This window comes from Vespa crabro, chromosome 18 (genome assembly GCF_910589235.1).
Source record: "Vespa crabro chromosome 18, iyVesCrab1.2, whole genome shotgun sequence".
Taxonomy (NCBI): Eukaryota; Metazoa; Arthropoda; class Insecta; order Hymenoptera; family Vespidae; genus Vespa; species Vespa crabro.
Genome location: NC_060972.1, coordinates 2600328 through 2622398, shown reverse-complemented (window position 1 = coordinate 2622398; position 22071 = coordinate 2600328). Strand labels below are relative to the sequence as shown.

The following is a 22071-nucleotide window of genomic DNA, read 5'->3' as shown; positions in this document are numbered from 1 at the left end:
TATTATAACATTGTAATCATCGTTCGTATAAGAGTTCGTCAAAAATTCTTAAGTATATGATGAAAAGTTTTTAAACTAAATATTAAAAATCAATTCCTTTTTCTCCCTAATTTTTCTTTTTTATCTTTTTTCTTTTTTCTTTTTTCATTGAACTTTTTGAACTTTCATTTAAAAACTTACAGATTTGTAATTTCACTAAGTTTATTTATTAACTTTGCTATATGAAAAAAGAAAAATAAATAAATAAATAATAAAAAAAAAGAAAATGGTATTTAATGTCATTTAAGAATTTTTGGCACACTCTATATATATATATATACACGTATATATATAAAATTATAAATATGATTGTAACGGTAGTAACATAATTGATTTGAAAAAAAAGATTTTGAATAGATTTATCTCGAAAATCAAACAGAAGTATTGTAAAAAATGAATTATGGAACGTATTACCGAAATTTGTTCTATACCTAAGAAATGATGCTTGTTGATCGGTGATGACGACGTTCTTAAATTTAATTTTTCTTACTAACAACTGATATGACTCAAAAGTCACGTAAACGAAATAGTACACGCCCAAGAATAGTAACATCATTATCTTATCTAACGACGTAATTGCCATTATGTGCAAAAATAATATTGCTAAATGTATTCGAAATGTAATCCTCTATAATGCAACGTACGTAATTTTTAAATTCTCTTTTTATTTCATTTTATTGTCATTAAATTGTTTTTTCTTTTTTTTCTTTTTGTTTTTCCTTTTTTTTCTTTTTGTTTATTTTAATTTGTTAATTTGTTAATTTAAGTTATAATTAGTACAGTATAAATAAAATAAAAAAAAAAAAAAAAAGAAATTATTCTTTTGAATATAATTATAAATATTAATTATATTATGCTACAGGTATATTATAATAAATATATTATACTAAATATATTATATCTATTATTATTATTAATATAACAATTATTTTTATACTATATATACATATACATATATATATATATAAATATGTGTGTGTGTGTGAATTAAACAAAGTATAATATATTATACTGAATAAATTATATGTTTAATTACTATATTAAGTACATTATGACAAATTATAATTGATTATTAATTAACAATCTATATTAAGTATGGTATATAAATAAATATATCAATATAATTTTTGTTTTTATAAACAAACAAACAATAACTTTGGATTATAGAGGATTAACGACGTATCAAAAATACTGATCGTATTAATCATAGATAGGTGGGGAAAAAAAAAAAACCGCGAACAAAACGATAACGTTCATATATTATCTAACGTTTTAATAGAACGAAGCTTATACCTAATCTTGATTTTTACGTTTACACTAACACACTCTCTTAATACATTAATATCTTCATAGCTAAATTATTCACAATGAGTCATCGATTACTAAGAAAACGTTCAAGTGTGTTTACATTTGGCAAGCAATTTTAATACAAACAAGCTACATAAGAGAATTCTTACGTTTGCATTTCCTGTATCATATACGTCCTCGATCTCGATATAAGATAAAAGTGGTTATTTCATTTCAAAGAATAGGATAAATAGAAAAGAGAAAGAGAGAGAGGGGGGGGGAGAGAGAGAGAGAGAGATAAATAGGACACTTTGAATTGTTCCCAAAGGATAGGTGGCAAGTCATGTTAGGTCACTCCCACTGACCTCAAACGTATAAGCAGTCAATAGTAGTCTCTCATCTCTATGGATTATTCGTAAATCGTTCTACTTTAATATTAATGTATTTTCATCGTGAACAAATCTGATTATTATTTGACTATCGGTTTTATTTTTATTTTTATACACTTTTTTTTATTTCTTTTTCTCTTTTTTTTTTTTTTTTCTTTTTTTTTCTTATTTATTTACTCATTCATTTATTTGTTTAACAATTCTTATTGAAAATTTAATTTCTTTTTTTTTCCTTTTTGCCCTTGTTTTTTCCTTGCTTATTTATGAAGATATGAATACAATTATGTGTATTTTACGTCTTTCTTTTTCTTTTTTTCTTTTTTTTTTTTTTTTTTTTTTTTCTTTTTTTGCGAATATTATTAATCACTTCATGATAAATAATGATAGAATTTTATTGATGGAAAGAGAAAGAGAGAGAGAGAGAGAGAGAGAGAGAGAGAGAGAGAAATAGGACATCTCGAATTGTTCCTGTAGGATGATAGGTTGAAACTCATGTTAGGTCACTCCCTCTGACCTCGAACGTATAAGCAACTAGTCAATAATAGTATCTCATCTCTATGGATTATTCCTAAATCGTTCTACTTTAACATGAATGATTTTTCATTAAAATCAAATCTTTATGGATATTTGAATTTTGATTTTATTTTTATTTTTATTTTTTATTTTTTTTTCTCTTTTTATTTCTTTCATCTATATATCCTTTATTTAAAAATTCTTCTTGAAAATATCTCTCTTGATTTTTTTTCTTTCTTTTTCTTTTTTTTTTTTTTTTTTTTTTTTTTTTTGAGGGTAGAAGAAGGGATTGGGGAAGGGGGATATACAAAAATATAAATAATATAATTAGATATATCACGTGTTATTTAAAGAAAAAAAAAAAATATATATATATATATATATATATATATATATATATATATATATGAATACGAACTATTATGAATTTTTATTGAATTTAATATATATATATATATATATTTTTTTTCTTTTTTTATTATAAATATTAAAATTTTCAAGGTAAATCATAATAGGATTATTCTTTCTTTCTTTCTTATTCTTTTTTCTTTTGTTTATTTTTTATTTTTTATTCTTGTTAAAAACCGGTTTTTATGAAAACAGTTCCTTGACCTAAAATTCTCGATCTTGATCTTAATGTAACTTGCATATATTTATATAGCCATATATATATATATACACACACACACATATATATATATATATATATATATATATATAAGAAGGGTGAAGAAATTTTGATGAAGAATTAGAATAAACTCGTTGTATGAAATGTTACTATGAGAAATAAAAGTAAGTAAAGGGGAGGATTAGTTTAGATAGAAATAGAAAGAAGGGGGTGTGGAGTTAGAGTCAAAAATTCCTAGATCGACTAAAAAAAGTTCCTAAGGACTGGTCCAAAAAGTTCTTAGATGAACGACGTTGAAAAAAGTAAAGAAAAAAATCAATCACTTTGCTCTTTACTCTTTTTAATAATTTGGGCTAATGCTTAAGTGTATACTTACTTCAAACTTACCTACTTTAAACTTACTAATTAACAAACAAGAGAGCTCTTCGTAGAAACAAAAAAAAAAAAAAGAAAAGAAAAGAGAAGAAAAAAGAAAAAGAAACACAAGAAAAGAAAAGAAGAAGAAAAATTATTAGTCGAAAGAGATATAATAAAAAATTAATAGAAACAGTATGATCGATTATTGACTCACGCGTGAGACTTCTTCCGAAAGTAGAATGATTATAAAAAAAAGAGAACTAGAAAAAAAAAAAAAGGATAAACGGAAAACCGACCGACTAGTCTTCTGACCTCTATCACCCATTCCTTTATTCTTCCCTACTTAAAGAAAAAAAAAAAAGAGAGAGAAGAGTGAGAGAGAGAGAGAGAAAACCGCAGAAACAAATATTGAATCATGCAAGTTATCTTTCGTCACGTCACATATATATATATATATATATATGTGTCCACACATACATACATATATATCGTTATATACACATTCATTCGTTGAAACATATATATATATATAGGTATGTACGTACATAAATACATATGTAGTTAACGACGTCTCGAGCAGGCGCCGTGACGCTTATTGACAAAAGCGCGTGCCCACCAAAGTAACGAACGAAACTAAACGAAAGGAAACGAAAGGAAACGAAAGGAAACGAAATGAAACGAAAGGAAACGAAACGAAACGAAATGATACGACGTCGTTCGTCGTTGTCGTTGTCGTTCTCGTAGTTCTGATCGTCGCGGTCACACGGGAGTGAATTTCAACGACGTCTTTCAACGAAACCGATTCAGTTCGTTACGAACCGTCGCGCGGAATTGCCGCGTTACTTTCTCTTTCTCTCTCTCTCTCTCTCTCTCTCTCTGTCTCTCTCTGTCACTCTTTCTCTTTGTCTCTCTGTCTATCTCTCTTTTTATCCCTACCTATGTATTTATCTGTGTTTCTGTTCGTTCGTTGATTTATATATTATTATTATTATTAATTATTAGTGTTTATTATTAATCGATCAAATAATACTTGAGTTTTCATTTCGTTCTTCACTTTTCTTTTTTTTTTTTTCTTTTTATTTTTATTTTATTTTATACATATATATATATATATATATACTTGTATCGAAAAGATTAGAAAATTTTTATATTTTTTACGACATTTTTATATATATAATATTACACGATATTTTATATTATAATATATACATATATATATATATATATATATATATATTATATATATGTGTTTGTATCTATGTGTGTGTAGGCATTTTTAAATTTGATATAATTATCGACGAAGAAAAATATTACAAGAGACATTGTGTAAGAAGATATATATATATATATTTATATATTTATATATATATATATATATATATATATATTATTGAGACTGTGGTGCAAGAGATTTTAAAAGAAACGCTTTTTGTATTACCAAAAAATGGTCATGATTGACATGGTGGATGTGATCGAGGACGAAGACCGGTGCGTATTATGTGAATGTTACTATGATATATTAATGACAAAACTCACTTTCTCTCTCTCTCTCTCTATCTCTCTCTCTCTCTCCCTCTCCATTTTCTTTTCTTCTTTTTTTTTTCTTTTACGATTTTTGAGTCACGGATCAAGGACACAAACACAATGCGGACATTAGGTGCCGATATAATCGCACGTGTTTTTGTATTCGTTTATATATACATATCTTTTAAATATTTGGTTGGCCTCGTATTTCTTCTATTATTATTACTATTATTATTATTATTTTTATTTTTATTATTATTATTATTATAATTATTATTATTATTATTTATTAGCCGTTTACTCGAATTATTTGTGAAATTATATTCTCCTAATGTGTTTATATCTCTGCGCTGGAATTTTTTCTTCGTTTTCTGTTTTTTTTTTTTTTTCTTTGTTTATTTATTTATTTTTTTGTCTTAAGAATTTTTCGAAAATATCCTTTGAAATTATTCGTCCTTTTACTTATATATATATATATATATATATATATATATATATATATATATATGTTTATCACTTTTATTGTGAATATTTGTTTGTTTGTTTTGCCTTGTTTTGTTTTGTTTCGTTTCGTGTTTTATTTCTTTCGTTTCCGTTCAATTTCACTTATTCTTTACAATATCCGACTAGAAGATTTGATAAGATATTATTTGACTTCTGCACCGGGGGTGTAATCGATATTCTCTGCGTTATCAACCACGTTTGCGATTGGTAGTTGCGTTCTGTCGCATTATATAGACGTATATAGAAGAAAGTAAATGATATACGTACAATTGGTATGGAAAAGTAATATGATGATATAATTACAGACGATAAGTGTAATTAATATGAAGGATATTTTCTTTCGTTTTTTTTTTCTTTTTCTTTTTTTTTTTTTTTTTTTTTTTTTTATTGTTTTTCTTCTCCCTTCTTATTTTTTTTTTTTTTTTCGTTTCGATTCGAACGAATGATCGGCAAATAATGTTTATTTTTGAATGGGGGGCATACATTTCGCTTCTATTATTTAATATTAATAATCATAATTTTCAGAAATTGTATATAATATAGAGAGAATGATAATCCAAAATAAGTATGAGTGAGAGGAGGGGCTATAATGAATAATGTGGTATAATTGAAATTCGTGGTAGTTCGCATACGTCACATACGTATGTAGATACGTAAATACATAACACATGCGCATATCCCCTGTGTATTTCTCGTTTACGTGCACTGCGTCTAATTTTAGTTTGGTCGAATCAATCGAATTATTCGTGAACTCGAATCGATTTGATTTACAAATTTGGAAATTTTGAATTCTTCATAAGAGATCGGAATTTATAATGAGAAACGAATTTGCGTATTCTGATTCGAAAATAATATTGAATATTGATCAAAAGAAATTGTTTAGACATTTTCGATACTTTCTGTTTTTTCTTTTTTTTTTTTTTTTCTTTTCATTTTCGTTCTCCGTTTTTCTTTTTTTTTTTTTTTTTTTTTTTTTTTTTTTTTTTCCCACCTAAACAAACGATACAATATAATTTGCAAATTTAGAATAATAATCGATTTCCCAATGTTCTTATTAAACGACAATATTAGATTTGATTTATAAAATATTTATGAAACATTTAATATTTTATATCTAAACGAATAATATAATGCGGAATAATATAACAATAAATTGTAAAGTGTAGTATATGTCATCGGTATGTATAAAAGTTCAATCGAATAATTAATATAATATAATATAATATATAATGATAAGTAAGTTTTTTTATGTTGAAATTTTCTAATAAGAAAAAAGAAAAAGCAAAATAAGTGGGAAAAAAAGTAACATTGTTTATTTATTTATTTATTTATTTATTTATTTATTTATTTAAATATAATTATTTCGTCATTACTTGTTGGTATCAATGAAATATCTGACAATTTCAATTGTATGTGACATTTCAATATTAAGATACAAGATAAACATACTGTTAAATAAATCTTTAAATAATAAAGCATTGCTATTATATTTCACCTTGATCAACATTAAATACGCGTTAATATGAAAAACGTCGCACTGAAGATTATCAAAAAAAAAAAAAAAAAAAAAAAAAAAATATGGAGGAAGAACACGAAATTACCTTGAATGAAAATGTAAATATTCGTCAGAACGATTCGATAAGTTTCGTATGTGTAAGTTAATACCATGTTAAACAATAATACGTTTGCTTTATATGCAATTACGGCATTGTACATACTTCTCTACGACCTACTTGATGCGTCTTACGTTTCATGTAAAGGAACATAGATACCTATGCTTTATATATATAATTTTTTTTTTTTTGTATGTATATAAAACAAGGTAAATGGTTCAAGTAGAGCAAAAGTATATAGATTTTATTAAATATTTATCGGAACAGGATATATTCATGCTTTCTATAGATTTTAGAATTATAAACTAACTATTACTTAATATATATGTATATATATATATATATATATATATATATATATATATATATATATATAGGTGTGGATCAGGAAATGAAAATTAAATGTATCACGTGTACTGGAACATTAATTGTTTCAGTAATTAAAAAACACACAATGATACTCTACTTCCGTTATTTTTTGCTTGTGTTTTTTTCTTTTTTCAAAGTATTCTTCTTTTCGATGGACTTTATCGAGTAAAGAAAATGAAAAAAAAAAAAAAAAGAAAAAAAAATTAAGAAGAAAAGAAAAAAAAGGAACATTATTCGTACAATTCTCATAACTTGATCTAACTTGTACATAATTAGTAATTGGAATAATTACAGCGTTGAATCAACTGGTATCATAGTTAAAGATTCGTCTTGCAAAATCAATTTTTTTTTTTTTTTTTTTTTTTTTTTTTTTTTTTTTTTTTTTTTTTTTTTTAATACTCAAACACATCGAACATTGAACATCGTTTTGCTCTATCATGAAATAAATTTTAATTTTTGAAGTTAAATAAATTAAAAAAAAATCTTTTCCATTCTTTCCTCATCGTTTTTAATAATTTTGTAATAATTATCTAAAGGTCCAAAAATTAAATCGGCATAAAGAAAATTTTTAAAAATATGATTTATCATAAAATATTTACGAATTTTACGAATACGTTTAATTATTTTCTAAAGGAAAAAAAGAAATGGAAGAATATTATTTCGTTGTGTATTTTTGTTTCTACAGAAAATTTTACAATCAAGAAGAAATTTTGTGATTAACAAAAAAAGAAAAAAAAAAAAGGAATGAAAAAAATCGAGTTTTATCCTTATAGAATTTTTTCGAAAAATCGAAAAAATTTACTCCTCCATCCTGTATATAAAACTTTATATTGCTATAGATATTATTTTATTTCATTTTGTTTTGTTTTCATTTGTACATACCAATTGAAACAAATTGAATTAATTTATTACATTCGATATTATTTTACAGATTGAATATACGTTTGAATGTTTTCAATTTAACATTTATTAAAATGATTGCAGCTAATACAATGATTCGCTAGAATTTTATCTTTTTGTCGTTTTTTTTTCTTTTTTTTTTTTTTTTTTTTTTTTTTTTTCCATGTAAAGTATGCAACGACTTACGTGATACACAATAATCCTGTCACGAATACGAAATATTTACGGCTTTCATTGTTACGTCAAAGACTTTGATAATACTTTGTAACCATTTCAGAGAAAATTCGTACCTCGTAAGATTAATTATTCTCTGCTATAATATTTTCCATTAATTTGAATAAAATTCTTCTCTTTTTCTTTTTTTTTTTGTTTTTTGTTCTTTGTTTCTTTTTCTAACAAAAGTATGTAACATTTTAACAAAGAGTATTGTTGTTAAATTCATTTTTGAAAAAAAAAAGAAAAAGAATCGTTTCATTCGTACGATTGATTATATTTTTAATTTGTTTATATTTTACGACGATCATTTAGGGATAATAATTTTCATCAGATTTTTTCTTTTTTTTTTTTTTTTTTTTTTGTGATATATTTAAGGGCGTAAGTTTTAAAATAGGTGTTTAATGATAATTAAAATAATAATATAATTGTCATCCTTGTCTGATAATTTAATGAAAGATCATTACTTGTTTTTACAACGATGATAGTTGTATATTGACGTTGATAATTTACAAAATGTAAAATTTAGAATTGATCATTATCTTTTTTTTCCTCCTTGTTAATTTTTTTCTTTCGCAATTTTAATAATTCCAATATCAAAACTTTGAACAAAAATAAAATGAATTTCCCGACAGTGGGATTTTTTTTTCTTTTTTTTTTTTTTTTTTTTTTATTATTCCTTTATAAAAATTATAAAACGACTTTGTGTCGTTTGACCTAACGGTACAGTTTCATTATTCTTGTTTTTTTTTTTTCCTTTTTCTTTTTTTCTTTCTAATTAAATGAATAATGAAAAAGTAAGTTTTACTCGACAGACCAGGGAGTGATCAATTTTCGACAAGATTGTCGTTATAATAGTACGCATAAAAAAAGAAAGAAAGAAAGAAAGAAAGAAAGAAAAATAGAATAATAACAACTTACGATTAATAATACTTCTCATTTATTTATTGTATCTATCTATCTTCAATTATTTATTTACCTTTTCTTTTTTTCCTTCCTCTTTTCATACAGGTACGAGAGACTTTTGAGAAGAGCAAAAACGGAAGATCTTACCGAGGTATCCGGAATTGGTTGCCTTTATCAAAGTGGTGTAGATCGTCAAGGAAGGCCAGTAGTAGTGTTCGTTGGCAAATGGTTCCCAGCTACAAAGATTAACTTGGACAAGGTGATGATAAAACTTCATTTTTCTCTTTCTCTCTCTCTCTCTCTCTCTCTCTCTCTCTCTCTCTCTCTTTCTTACCATTTTATCACATTTAAATCGACCTTTTGATTCATATTTTTTATCTATTTATTTTCATTTTTTTTTTCTTTCTTCTTTTGAAATTTGTAGACAAAAAATTTAATGTGTCTTGAAAAATATTAATATAAAAATAATTAAAGTATTATATATATATATATATTTTTTTTTTTTCTTTTTTTTTTTAGACTAAATATTTCTGGGATACTTTAGTTATTTTAATATTATATATGTATAATACTTATATATACTTAAATGAGTACTTGTTATATTATTATATACTAGTGTAATTATATAATTAATATAACATGACAACTATAATAATAATAATTATAATATATATATATATATATATATATATATAATTAATTAAATAATTATTATTTTTCTTCTTTCAATAATTCATTCAAATTTTTTTTATTACTTTTCTTTTTTTATTTTGTTTTATTTTTTATTTTTTTCTTTCATATATGAACTTCAATAATACCGTGAGATCAATTAAGAGTTCGAATTGTATTATCTCGTTTAGAGATTTCTCAGTCGTTGTGTTGCTTACCACGCCTTAGAAAAGTTTACTTGGTCGCAGCCCTCTTTTCTCTTGGTAGTTACTGCGCGTCACTGTAGCAAATCAATATGTATATACCCAGAAATAGAACGTCTAGAGGAAAAAGAAAAAAAAAAAACCTCCTGAATCGAGCGGCCTCCTTATTCCAAGCGTATCTGTCCACTGAACTACACTTCTTTCCTTTTTTTTCCCCTCTTTTCCTCTTCCTCGTTTTCTTTTTCATTCATTTATTCATTCATTCATTCATTCATTCATTCATTTTTATTTTAACACCTTATTTATTTCTTCCCTTCTCTTTGATTTTTTTCGTTTCGTTTACTTTCCTTTTTTTTTTATTTTTATTTTATTTTTTTTTTTTTTTCCCCTAATATCTTCTAGTATCTTCAAAAGAATTGCCGAAGATCATGGATCAAAAATCGACAAACCTTTTTTATTTATTTATTTATTTATTTATTTATTTATTTATTTATTTACTTATTTATTTATTTACTTATTTATATATTTACTTATTTATTTATTTACTTATTTATTTATTTACTTATTTATTTATTTACTTATTTATTTATTTACTTATTTATTTATTTACTTATTTATTTATTTACTTATTTATTTATTTACTTATTTATTTATTTACTTATTTATTTATTTACTTATTTATTTATTTACTTATTTATTTATTTACTTATTTATTTATTTATTTATTTACTTATTTAAAAAAATCCATTGCTCCGAATGGGGTTGCTGCCTCATAGCAAATGGCACTTTCAATATTTCTTTTTATTTATTTTAGTTTTCTTTTTCTTTTTTTTTTTTTTTTCATGCGACAATACAATCGTCAGTACGATTAAGATTTGATGAATAATATAAAAGAAGAAATCAATAAATAAATAAATAAAAGCAATAGAAAAAACAACACGTCCTTTGAATGTTTAAATTATGTTATTGCATTAATAATAAGAATTAATCAATTGATATCAATTCATAATAGTAATCGACAAGAATTAAAATATTTTATAATATTTCGATCTAAAATTTGACAGATTAAATTCATTTAAAGGACAGATGAATGATTTTTGGAAAAATCGTTCATTCTTTTACTTTTTCTTTTTCCGTTTGTTTGTTTTTTTTTTTTTTTTTTTTTTTTTATTTTTATTTTTAATTTTTATTCTTTAATATCTAATATTCGGACATTATAAAAATAATTTTCTCTTACATTTAACACTTTGATCTATTGATCTATACTATAGATCAATAGATTATATTACATTTATCAGATGTGTTTATGCATTAAATTAATTTTTCTCTTGAACGAGCACGCAATTATGTTTTAACATATCCATTAAATTAATCATTCTTTAATTTTTTGTCTTTAATAAATATTTTTCTTATTTTAATTCATTTTTTCTTCCTTTCTTTCTTTCTTTACAGGCTTTACTATATGTCATTCAATTATTGGATCCAATCGTGAAAGGTGATTATGTGATCGCATACTTTCACACGTTGACCACAAACAGCAATTATCCTAGCTTACAATGGCTACGAGAAGTCTACAATGTGCTTCCTTACAAGTAAGATTACAAAAAAAAAATTTCTTTTTTCCTTTTTTCTTTCTTCTTATTTTTTTCTCTTTATTTTTTTTTTTTTTTTTTTTTTTTTATCCATTTAAGGAACACTGTTGATCGGTGATCGAATAGAAATCATTGTCATGAAATATTAATCTTAATGTCAAATTTTTCTTAAAATTGTTAATATCAAAGTCAATTACAAAAATATATTATTGAATGATATTGACTTACACGATTTTGTGTATATATACACAATACATAAGATGTATACAAGTGGATTGTGCATCGTAACAACAATGTGTCGATTGTGCATCGTGCATAACCGTAACAACAAATATCGACCATGTGTTAATAATATAAATACTATTAGTTATATATATTGTTTCTAATATGTATATATATATGTTTGTTTGTTTGTTTTAGGTATAAAAAAAATCTTAAGCAATTTTATATCATTCATCCTACTTTCTGGACTAAAGTGAGTATTTCATTTTATTCGTAGTATGAACAAAATATTAAAAATAAAATGTTAATAATTTATTTTTAACTCTTTTTATTGTTCTTTTGTCATTTTTTTTTCTTTTTTTTTTTTTTTTTTTGTTTTTTTTTTCCTTTTTTTTTGTTATTTTGTAGATGATGACGTGGTGGTTCACGACGTTTATGGCACCAGCGATCAAACAGAAAGTTCATAATTTACCTGGTGTTGAATATCTCTACGAAGTTATGGCACCTGATCAATTAGAAATTCCAGCTTACATTACGGAATATGATATGACGGTAAAAAAAAAAAAAAAAAAGAAAAAAAAAAGAAGAAGAAAGATTGGAACCGATATTTTTTTATCTTCGATGATGTCAATAATGTATAATCATTATTTAAACGACATTAATTATAATCGATCCAAAAATTGTTAATTATTTTCTTGAAAATTGTTACCAATCATTTTTTTCGTGGTAGTAAAACTGAACGAAATATTTCCTAATTTTTGATTTTTTATTTTATTATTATTATTATTATTATTATTATTATTATTATTATTATTACTATTATTATTATTATAACATTTTAATAAGATATTGCGTTGAGAAACGACGAGGAATAAAAAATATCGCAAATTTTTTCAACGTGCAATATATTAATCATCATTGCTTTGTCAAGTAATAATTCGTACGTGAAATAAATTATATAATATAATGATATTAGTATGTATAAATAAATTCGAACAGTTATAATGATATCAAATCGATATTTTAATAAATCATTCAATGACATTTATAATTTATAATTTGTTATTAATTTACAGATAAACGGCCTGAGGTATTACACGCCAGATCAGTTCTCCGAAGTAGAAACACCGTCGCGAACGTAACTCATCGAGGAGAAATAATTAAAGCGAAATGATAGAAAGAAAATTGAAAGAACGTATATATGCGATTATCAGGAAAGGTTGTCTCGAAGGAAGGAAGGAAGGAAGGAAGGAAGGAAAGAAAGAGAAAGAACAAAAAATGAAAAAAGAAAGAAAGAAAAAAAAAAAAGAAACCAGATAAGAAGAAACGTGTGCTGCCATTGTTGTGATTGCTCTATTCAAACAAAGAGTTTATCATAATCAGGCACGTTATTTGATTAATGGGGCACGTAAAATTTCTTGTTTTTCTTTTTTTTTTTTCTTCTTCTTCTTTTTCCAAACGGATGATCTCGTATCTCTCTTATCGTTCATTCTTCTAACGTAAGAAAGAAAGAAAGAAAGAAAGAAAAAAAACGAAACGCCTTAAACGAAAAGGACGTCGATGACGAATGGAAAACAAAAAATCTCGCTGATAGCTTCGTAGGATATACAAAAAAAAATAATAATAATAAATAAATAAATAAATAAATAAATAAAAGTAAAAAAAAAAAAAATAAAATAAAATAAAACATATACTTCGAGGAAGCAAAAATATTATATACCTATGTGAATACTAGGGCAATTTGAAAAATTCTGCGGCCTTTTTTTTTTTTTCTTTTTTTCTTCTTTTTTTTTTCTTTTTTTCATATATTAATTTTTCCTTACCTTCCTTTTCTTGCTTTCTTTTATTTAATTTTTGTCGAATTTCTTTTTTTTTCTCCTTTTCTTCTTTTTTTTTTTTGTTGTTTTTTTTTTTTGTTGTTTTTTTTTTAATGTACAAATGTCAAAAGTGAAAAGTAAAAAAAGAAAGGAGCGAAACAGACAGACTGACAGACGAATAAATAAACAAATAAATAAACAAACAAACAAACGAAGCCGTGAATTTTTCAAAATGGCCGCAGTACGTCGACGCGATCAAAAAAATTCCAACTCCCTCAGAGAGAGAAGAAAAACCAAAAAAAAGAAAAAAAAAGGAAAAGAAAAAAAAAACAAGGAAGTCTTCTTAATATGACTGATCTATATTCGATATAGATCTAACATTAATTGGAGCTGGATCATAGTCGTGATTTAAAAATCCTAACTTGACCCTGCAACTGCCATTGGTGCACAAATGCAAAAGAAAAAAAAAAAAAACAAGCAAAAAAGAAGGAGAACTCACCCCCACTCACGCTCGCCGCAAGAAAGGAAAAAAAAAAAGAAGAAAAAAACTTGTACGATTAAAAATTATTTTTTAACACGTCGGATTAAATCAGCGCGATTTAAATGCATTTTTGCTAATTTGAAATCCGTATGTAATGCACGTAATACACATATTTATCTTTTTTTTTTTATCCTTCTTTTTCTCCTTCTTCTTCTTCTTTTGCAATGTGACGTCACCTTAGATTGTTAGAAATTCAAATGAGATTGAATATTTCGTGTGTAGAATTTTTTTTTCTTTTTTATTTCTTTTTTTTTTTTCTTTTTTTATTTTTATTTTCTTCTACGGAAATATATATGCAATAAATTGTCCGACAGTTGTAGGATCAATTTGCAACTTACGCTATGCATATATATGTGCGTGTGTGTATGTGCGTGTGCGTGTGCGTGTGCGTGTGCGTGTGCGTGTGCGTATGCGTGTATTTTTTGATCACAAAAATTCGAAAGAATTTCCCATTCGCCTAAAACGAAATATATCGGCTGCCAAAACACCAATAATAATTAATATTCTCGTTATCGTAATCGTTAATCATCGTGAGAAAATGAGAATGGATTAGTAAGAATGACAATGTTAAAATTTTCATATAAGAATTATCTCGATTATTTTTCTATCGTTGTTCTTCCGTTTATTTTTTCCATTTCTTTTTTTTTTTTTTTTTTTTTTTTAATAAATAAAAAAAGAACGAAAAGGAAAACATTCGCATTGTTTTAGTTTATTTTTCGATTACATATTTATATTGATATTTTATTTTTATTATTATTATTATTATTATTATTATTATTATTATTATTATTATTATTATTATTATTATTATTGATATTTTGTTTAAAGAATAAATTTCAATAAGATATTTACGATCAATTTTCAATAGATATCGTGTTCAATGAATGAATTCAAAATATTTCATTCATTGGATTAGAAATAAATTCATGTTAATATACAAGGCCAGCGTATTAGAATAATAACCAATAATAATCTCGAAAGGAAATTTGTAAAATTTAGAATTCGTTCCTTCGTTTAACGAGTATAACTCTTTTGATTTTATATATATTAAATCTATAGCACGTTAATGAGAAATTATATAAAATTATTATATTTTGTAAGCTGTTAGGAAAAGGATAGATGGAAAGAGAGAGAGAGAGAGAGAGAGAGAGAAAAAAAAGATAAATTGAGAAAATAATAAAATGATACGTAAGATGTGTGTATGTTTGTGTGTGTAAGTGTGTTTGTGCGTAAGTAGATTAAAACAAATGAAATTTGTCATGGGTTTTTCTGAAAAAGAATGTTGTAATTTGTTGAAAGTGTCGAATTAAACGTCACTTATTTGTATAATTCTATATAATAGGACACGAATGAAAGAGAATAGACCAAGTTGAATTATTAAAAGAGTGTCATTGTTATATTAATAATAATATTAATATATATATATTATATATTATATATTATATATATATATATATCGTCTGCAATGTGTGTAGTCGTATAATACCATCTCGAGTTATTGAAAACTCCCGTTATAAAATCTGTTATATATATATATATATATATATATATATGTATGTATGTATATATATATATATATATAAAATATATGAATGAGTGATTATGAAAGTGATTTAAGTCATACATATATATATTTTTATTTTTACATTGTTTAAAAAATTATTTTTCTCTAATGATACGACCAGCAGAAAAAGTAAATTTATTTATATGCGTATATTTATTTATTCGTGAAGAATAATTTCTTTCGTTTTATCATAAAATTTTATTTAAAAATTATTCTCCATAATTGCAAACGGAACAAAAGAGAAAAAAGAGAGAGAGGTAGAGAGAGAGAGAGAGAGAGAGAGAGAGAGAGAGAGAGAAAGAAAAAAAAAAGTAATTATGTATATTTATTCTTTGATCATATAATTCTTTTAAAACTTGTAATTGTAAAATTAAAATAAAAATATAAAAGGAAAATAATGTCTGACAAACAATATGTCGTTTAATAAATATCTCGAAATGACTTTATGTCACTTTCATGATCTCTAATTGGTTGATACATACATACATATATATATATATATATATATATATATATATGAAGAAAAAAAAAATATATATATATATATACAGAATATAATCATTTGCCACTGCATAGTATGAATATTTTCAGAAAGATTAAGCAAAAAAGAAAAGAAAAGAACAGAAAAACCAAATGGAGAATAAAATTTAAATGAGATTGTGCGAATAAATAAATAATTAATTAATAAGCCTTATGAATTCGACTATTGCGTATGATTATTTCTTTTAAAGAAGAAGCAGATGAATAAAAAGATGAAGAAAAATGCAATAGATTGCGATAAATGAGCCTAAATCGTGACTACCTGGACCATAAACATATTTGCCAAAAGGAAGACCTATGGAATATTAAATGAAGATGAACAAAATGTCGAGATAAATAAATGAATAAATAAATAATTAAATAAAGCAATAAATAAAATCATTTGAAAGAGAGCTTGCTCGCAATGCGTTACACGTAATTCAAATAGTAATAATAATAATAATAATAATAATAATAATAATAATGATAATGATAATAATAATGATTGCAACAATAAAAAAATAAAAAAAAATTGTTAAATAATATATTAAGATAATTTGTAAAAGAGAGTCATATAAAGCGAAAATTAAATCCAATTTTTCTGGCAGGCCTTAATATAGTAAATCCTATATACTTATATAGCATATACATACATACATACATACATACATACGTACATATATATATATATATATATATATATATATATATATATATGTTTGTATGTATGTATATATATGTATATTACAATGAACTATTTGATCCTGAACGCCGAGTAAGCTTTTCGTATATGACCAAGATAAGCAATCATTTGCACTGGCTTATAAAATGTTCGCAGAGAACAATTCTAATGTTAATATACAGTATATCTAGATAAGAAAAGAATTCTAAGCGAATAAAGATTAAAGTGCTAATGATATGTATGTTTCTTATTGTTATATTTGTTTCTTCTTTTTTATTTGTCTTCTTTTTTTTTATTTTCTTTTTTTGTCTTTTTTTCTATCATTTGTTACCTTTTCTTTTTTTTTTCTACTCGTAAATTTCTACGAATATTCGTAACGATTAATTGTGACTCGATTGAATAAAAACGACATAATACAATTCAAAGATTACATTGAAAAGATTTGTAATGGAATCAATTAGCCAATTACATTTGATATGAAATCTTTTTCATACCTGTTTTTAATGGTGTTCAATATATATATATATATATATATATAAAATAGTCAGCAACGCATAAAAGAAAAAAAAAAAAGAAAGAAAAGACGAAATTTTATGATTTCAAAGATATTATGAAAAGAAAATTATCCGATGTACAGGGAATTTAATTGATAATACTAAAAATTCTACAAATTTCTACAAATTCATTAGTTTATTAATTATGATTCCTACATGTTTGTAAGATTAATTATTTCAATTTAATTAAATGATAATATTGTATACGATAATTTTCACGAATATCCTTATATATTTTGTAATATAATTTATCTTACATAGCAAGAGACAGATTGAGAGAGAGAGAGAGAGAGAGAGAGAGAGAGAGAGAGAGAGAGAGAAAGAAAAGAACGTATATAGAATGATTTTCTTTTCGAAAATTAATCGTATTAATATTTATTATTATTATTATTATTACTATTATTTGATCTTGTTTGAAGAAAAAAAAAAAAAAAAAAAAAGCAAAGAACATTAGGATAATTTTAATAAGCGTTACGAAATGGACTTTTGATCGATTTTATTTTTTGAAAAGGAGAAAAAGAAAATAAAAACCAAAAAGACAAAAGTAAAAAGTTATTTTGCAAATTGGCTGTGACTTTTTTTTTTTATCTTGGTGATACATCCAGATATGATTATCTATATATATATATATCAAAAAATTTAAATCGGTCGATCAAAGATCTATTTCAAGATAAATAATTCATCCACGTATTTGTTTCGAATACAATTATATATTAATTATATACACTTATGGTTATATATAATTATATACAAATATATATATATTTAATAGCTCAAGATTCACTTTAAAATTTTTATTCGACGATGTAATTCGACGATGTAATTCGACGATGTAATTCGATGATGTAATTCGACGATGTAATTAACGTTTCGAACGATGGATTATTCTTTTCTTTCTTTTTTTTTCTTTTTTTTTTTCTTATTTCTTTTTTTATTATATACTACCGTTGTGTCATTATAGATCGTACCGTCCATCATTTGACAATCGATCTTGGATGAAAAATATTTTGAAGTGTACGTCTTGAGCAATGTGCAAATGTATTATCACTTTTGATTTAAATTTCTTAAAAGAACATTATAACAATCAGATATTACTATAAATTAAATCTATAACAGTGTGCCAAATGTATAAATAGTAAACGTATAAAACAAATAATTTCTTTTTATTTGTTATTAAACATTTAAATCTATAACGATCGATAAGACTATATTGATCTCTTGATTTACGACAAAAGATTCTATTTTTTTTTTTTTTTAACGTAATTCTTTTTTTTTTTCTTTTTTCTTTTCTTTTTTTTTCTATATTAAATTCTTTTACACAAAACGAACGATACAAAGAGGAGATATTAAACGAAATTAATTATTAAACGACATTCAAATAATTAATAGAAATGGTGGAAAGCTATGAAATGTCATTGTTAAAGGGGGAAAAAAAAAAAATAATAATAATAAAAATGTAAAAGTTATATTATTAAATAAAGTTAATTATATTTATCAACGCAAATTATAATTGTTGTATCGTGTTAAAATGATTATTTAAATGATCAAACAATTATAATCATCAGAAAAATCGTGCTTTACGTATTAGTGATTAGATAATTTAGGAGATCTAAATCCAAAAGCTTGTGTAATACGTGCATAGTGTATACGTGCCTTAAGCTATCTTATATATATATATATACACACATATATGTGCGTGTATATATAGGATAAATCCCTCTGGAATTCTCCCCCATCCCTCTCTCTCTCTCTCTCTCTCCCTCTCTCTCTTTCTCATTCTTTTTTCCTGGACTTGTCGAAAATCGTGCCAATTATTATAGTTTAGATAAATCGAACATTATCGTAAACTAAATTCCGTTTCGTTTGTTATTTCTTCTCCCGTACGAATTTATTTCTGTATGAAGAAGAAACATTATTCTCTTTATCCTTTTCGAAAGAATCACGTTCTTATTATTATAAATTCAAAAGTTTAGATTAATTTACATTGATTATTAATGACAATGAGAGAGAGAGAGAGAGAGAGAAAGGGGGAGGGTTGTGTAAAGAAAAAGGTGGCTTTATATTATTAGTTTAATGAATTAACAATATTAATTCTAATATTAAATTTAGATTTTTAATTAATTCATTCCTATTGTTCTAACATTATTATTATTATTATCTACTATTTTGTTAATTATGAATACAATAAAAAAAAAATTTCATTATTATAATAAGGATAATAATAATAATAATAATAATGATGATGATGATAATGATGATGATGATATTTTTGCGTTTATTTATAAAATATATTAAGATACCATCAACAATTTACATATATATATATAAATTACATATGTGTAATATTATAAAAATGAATGAAACGCTGACATGTATTATTAAGTTGTATTGATTGATTAATATAATTGTTAAACAAAAAAAAAAAGAAGACAGAAAAAAATAGAAAGAAAAAATACTGATCGACGTAACGTAAGTACGTATAAGTAATTCGAATTATCGACGAAATAATGGGGGAAAAAAAAAAAAAAAAAGAAGAAGAAGGGAAAAAAATATGGCTGTTCGCAAGAGTATTGTAAATTGACATTAGTTTTCCTTCATAAAAGTTTTCTTTTTTAAATCCAAAAAAAAGGAAGAAGTAGAATGAAAACACAAAAAATAATATTAATGGACTTGACTCCGTATGCCCTTCAAACGTATCTTCTTCTTCTTCTTCTACTTCTTCTTCTTCTTCTTCTTCTTCTACTTCTTCTTCTACTTCTTCTTCTTCTTCTTCAATGGTCCTAAAAATACATACGTACGTGAATTTAGTTACATAAATACGTATATACAAATCGTTGTTGGGTGGGTGGGGGAGGGGGCTGGGAACGGTGGAAGGAAAAAAAAGAAAAGAAAGAAAGAAAAAAAAACATTAAATAAATAAGAAAAAAAATGTTGGAAGGAAAAGAAGAAGGCATGAGCTTTTTAACACTTGAGGGAAGCTAACTGAGTAATCATAGAACTATAAAGATTATTATTTAATTTCGATGAAGGAGAAAAAGAAAAGAAAAGAAAAAAAGGAAACAAAGAAATTAACCAAAAAAAAAAAGAGAAAAAAAGAAAATGAAGAAGAAGAAGGAAAGATAGTGTCTAAAGTAGATGTTAATCTTATATCTTAATTGGCGCCGATATTATTCTACGTCTCCATTTCTGCTACACAACATAGATACATAGATAGATACGTACATCTACATCTCGCATGTCTTCCCGTAAATAAACCAAGGTCACGAATATTCACACATACCTACATATGTGCCTTTTCGCGGTACACTAAATGTAACGTAGATTTGTAGATAATCGAAGAGTAAATGTCTGATAGAAGAAACATGTATTCGCTTCAATGATTACATTTCTATTTTCGAAAAGATCATTCACGTTTCTTTTTTTCTTCTTCTTTTTATTTTCTTTTTCTTTTTTCTTTTTCTCTTTTTTCCTTTTTTTCATTTCTTTTCTTTTTTTCTCTCATGCTTTCATTCAATCAATATTAATTTCATATCTCCTTCGAAAAGAAAATATACGAGATGATTATTCTAATCAACATCAACATAATAATAATAATAATAATAATAATAATGATGATAAATGATTATTACGATTATTATTCACAAACGAAGCAAAAATGCGTGTAAATTTTTTAAAGTGTGTAAAACACATTTCAGATGATCTTAACGATGATAACCTTGAGATCTCGAAAAAGCATAACTTTGAGAAAATTCTCTTGCCTATCAAAATATTTGCTATCTCAGAGAGCAGAATAATGTTTTTCCTTTTGACAGCATTTTTTCTTTCCTTTATCTTCTTTTCTTTTTTTTTTTCTTTAACGTAAAAAAATAAGCGAGATGTTTTAAGATGTCTAATCAATTTAGATAGGAACACCCTGTATACAATATATATCTTGAGATACGCCTATGATTGATAGAATTTTTTTTAATTTTTTTTTCAATCATTCAATTTGTGGTATTTAAAAGGATTTTCCTCAATATTATCACGAATTCTTCTTTTCATCACATAAACCAGGCGGGCCAGGGCGAAGGGGGGGGGACGATTTAAAGATCGAATTTTTTTGTTCTCTCTCTCTCTCTCTCTCTCTCTCTCTCTCTCTCTCTCTCTCTCTCTCGTTCATAAAATAATTCATCGACGATTACAAATGGTTTAATAAGATTTTCCATTGAAAATGATTATATTTGAAATAAAGCGTGCGAAGTAACGCGTACGTATAAATGATAAATAAATTTATTATTAAAAAAGGAAAAAGAAAGAAAAAAGAAAAGAAATAAGAATCTTATCTTATATTTTTTTTTATAATTAAGATGATAAATATAATCGGACGATATATATATATATTTTTTTTTTTGTTTTTTTTTTTTTGTTTTTTTTTTTTTGTTTTTTTTTTTACTGTAGTTAAGTATCAACAGTTCAACCAGTGATCT

The 22071-nt window shown here is 24.5% G+C and overlaps 1 protein-coding gene across 2 annotated transcripts in view; it reads left to right on the top strand.

Moving 5' to 3' along the window:
* LOC124430306 (protein GDAP2 homolog) overlaps window positions 1-13600 on the top strand; it is a 33629-nt gene extending 20029 nt beyond the window's left edge. For both annotated transcript variants that reach the window (XM_046976651.1, XM_046976652.1), the window contains exons 9-13: window positions 9348-9501; window positions 11567-11706; window positions 12127-12181; window positions 12337-12480; window positions 13005-13600. In XM_046976651.1, coding sequence (XP_046832607.1) covers window positions 9348-9501; window positions 11567-11706; window positions 12127-12181; window positions 12337-12480; window positions 13005-13070 — 559 coding nt within the window. In that variant the 3' untranslated portion in view covers window positions 13071-13600. The remainder of the gene's footprint in view (window positions 1-9347; window positions 9502-11566; window positions 11707-12126; window positions 12182-12336; window positions 12481-13004) is intronic.
* The last annotated feature ends 8471 nt before the right edge of the window (window positions 13601-22071 follow it).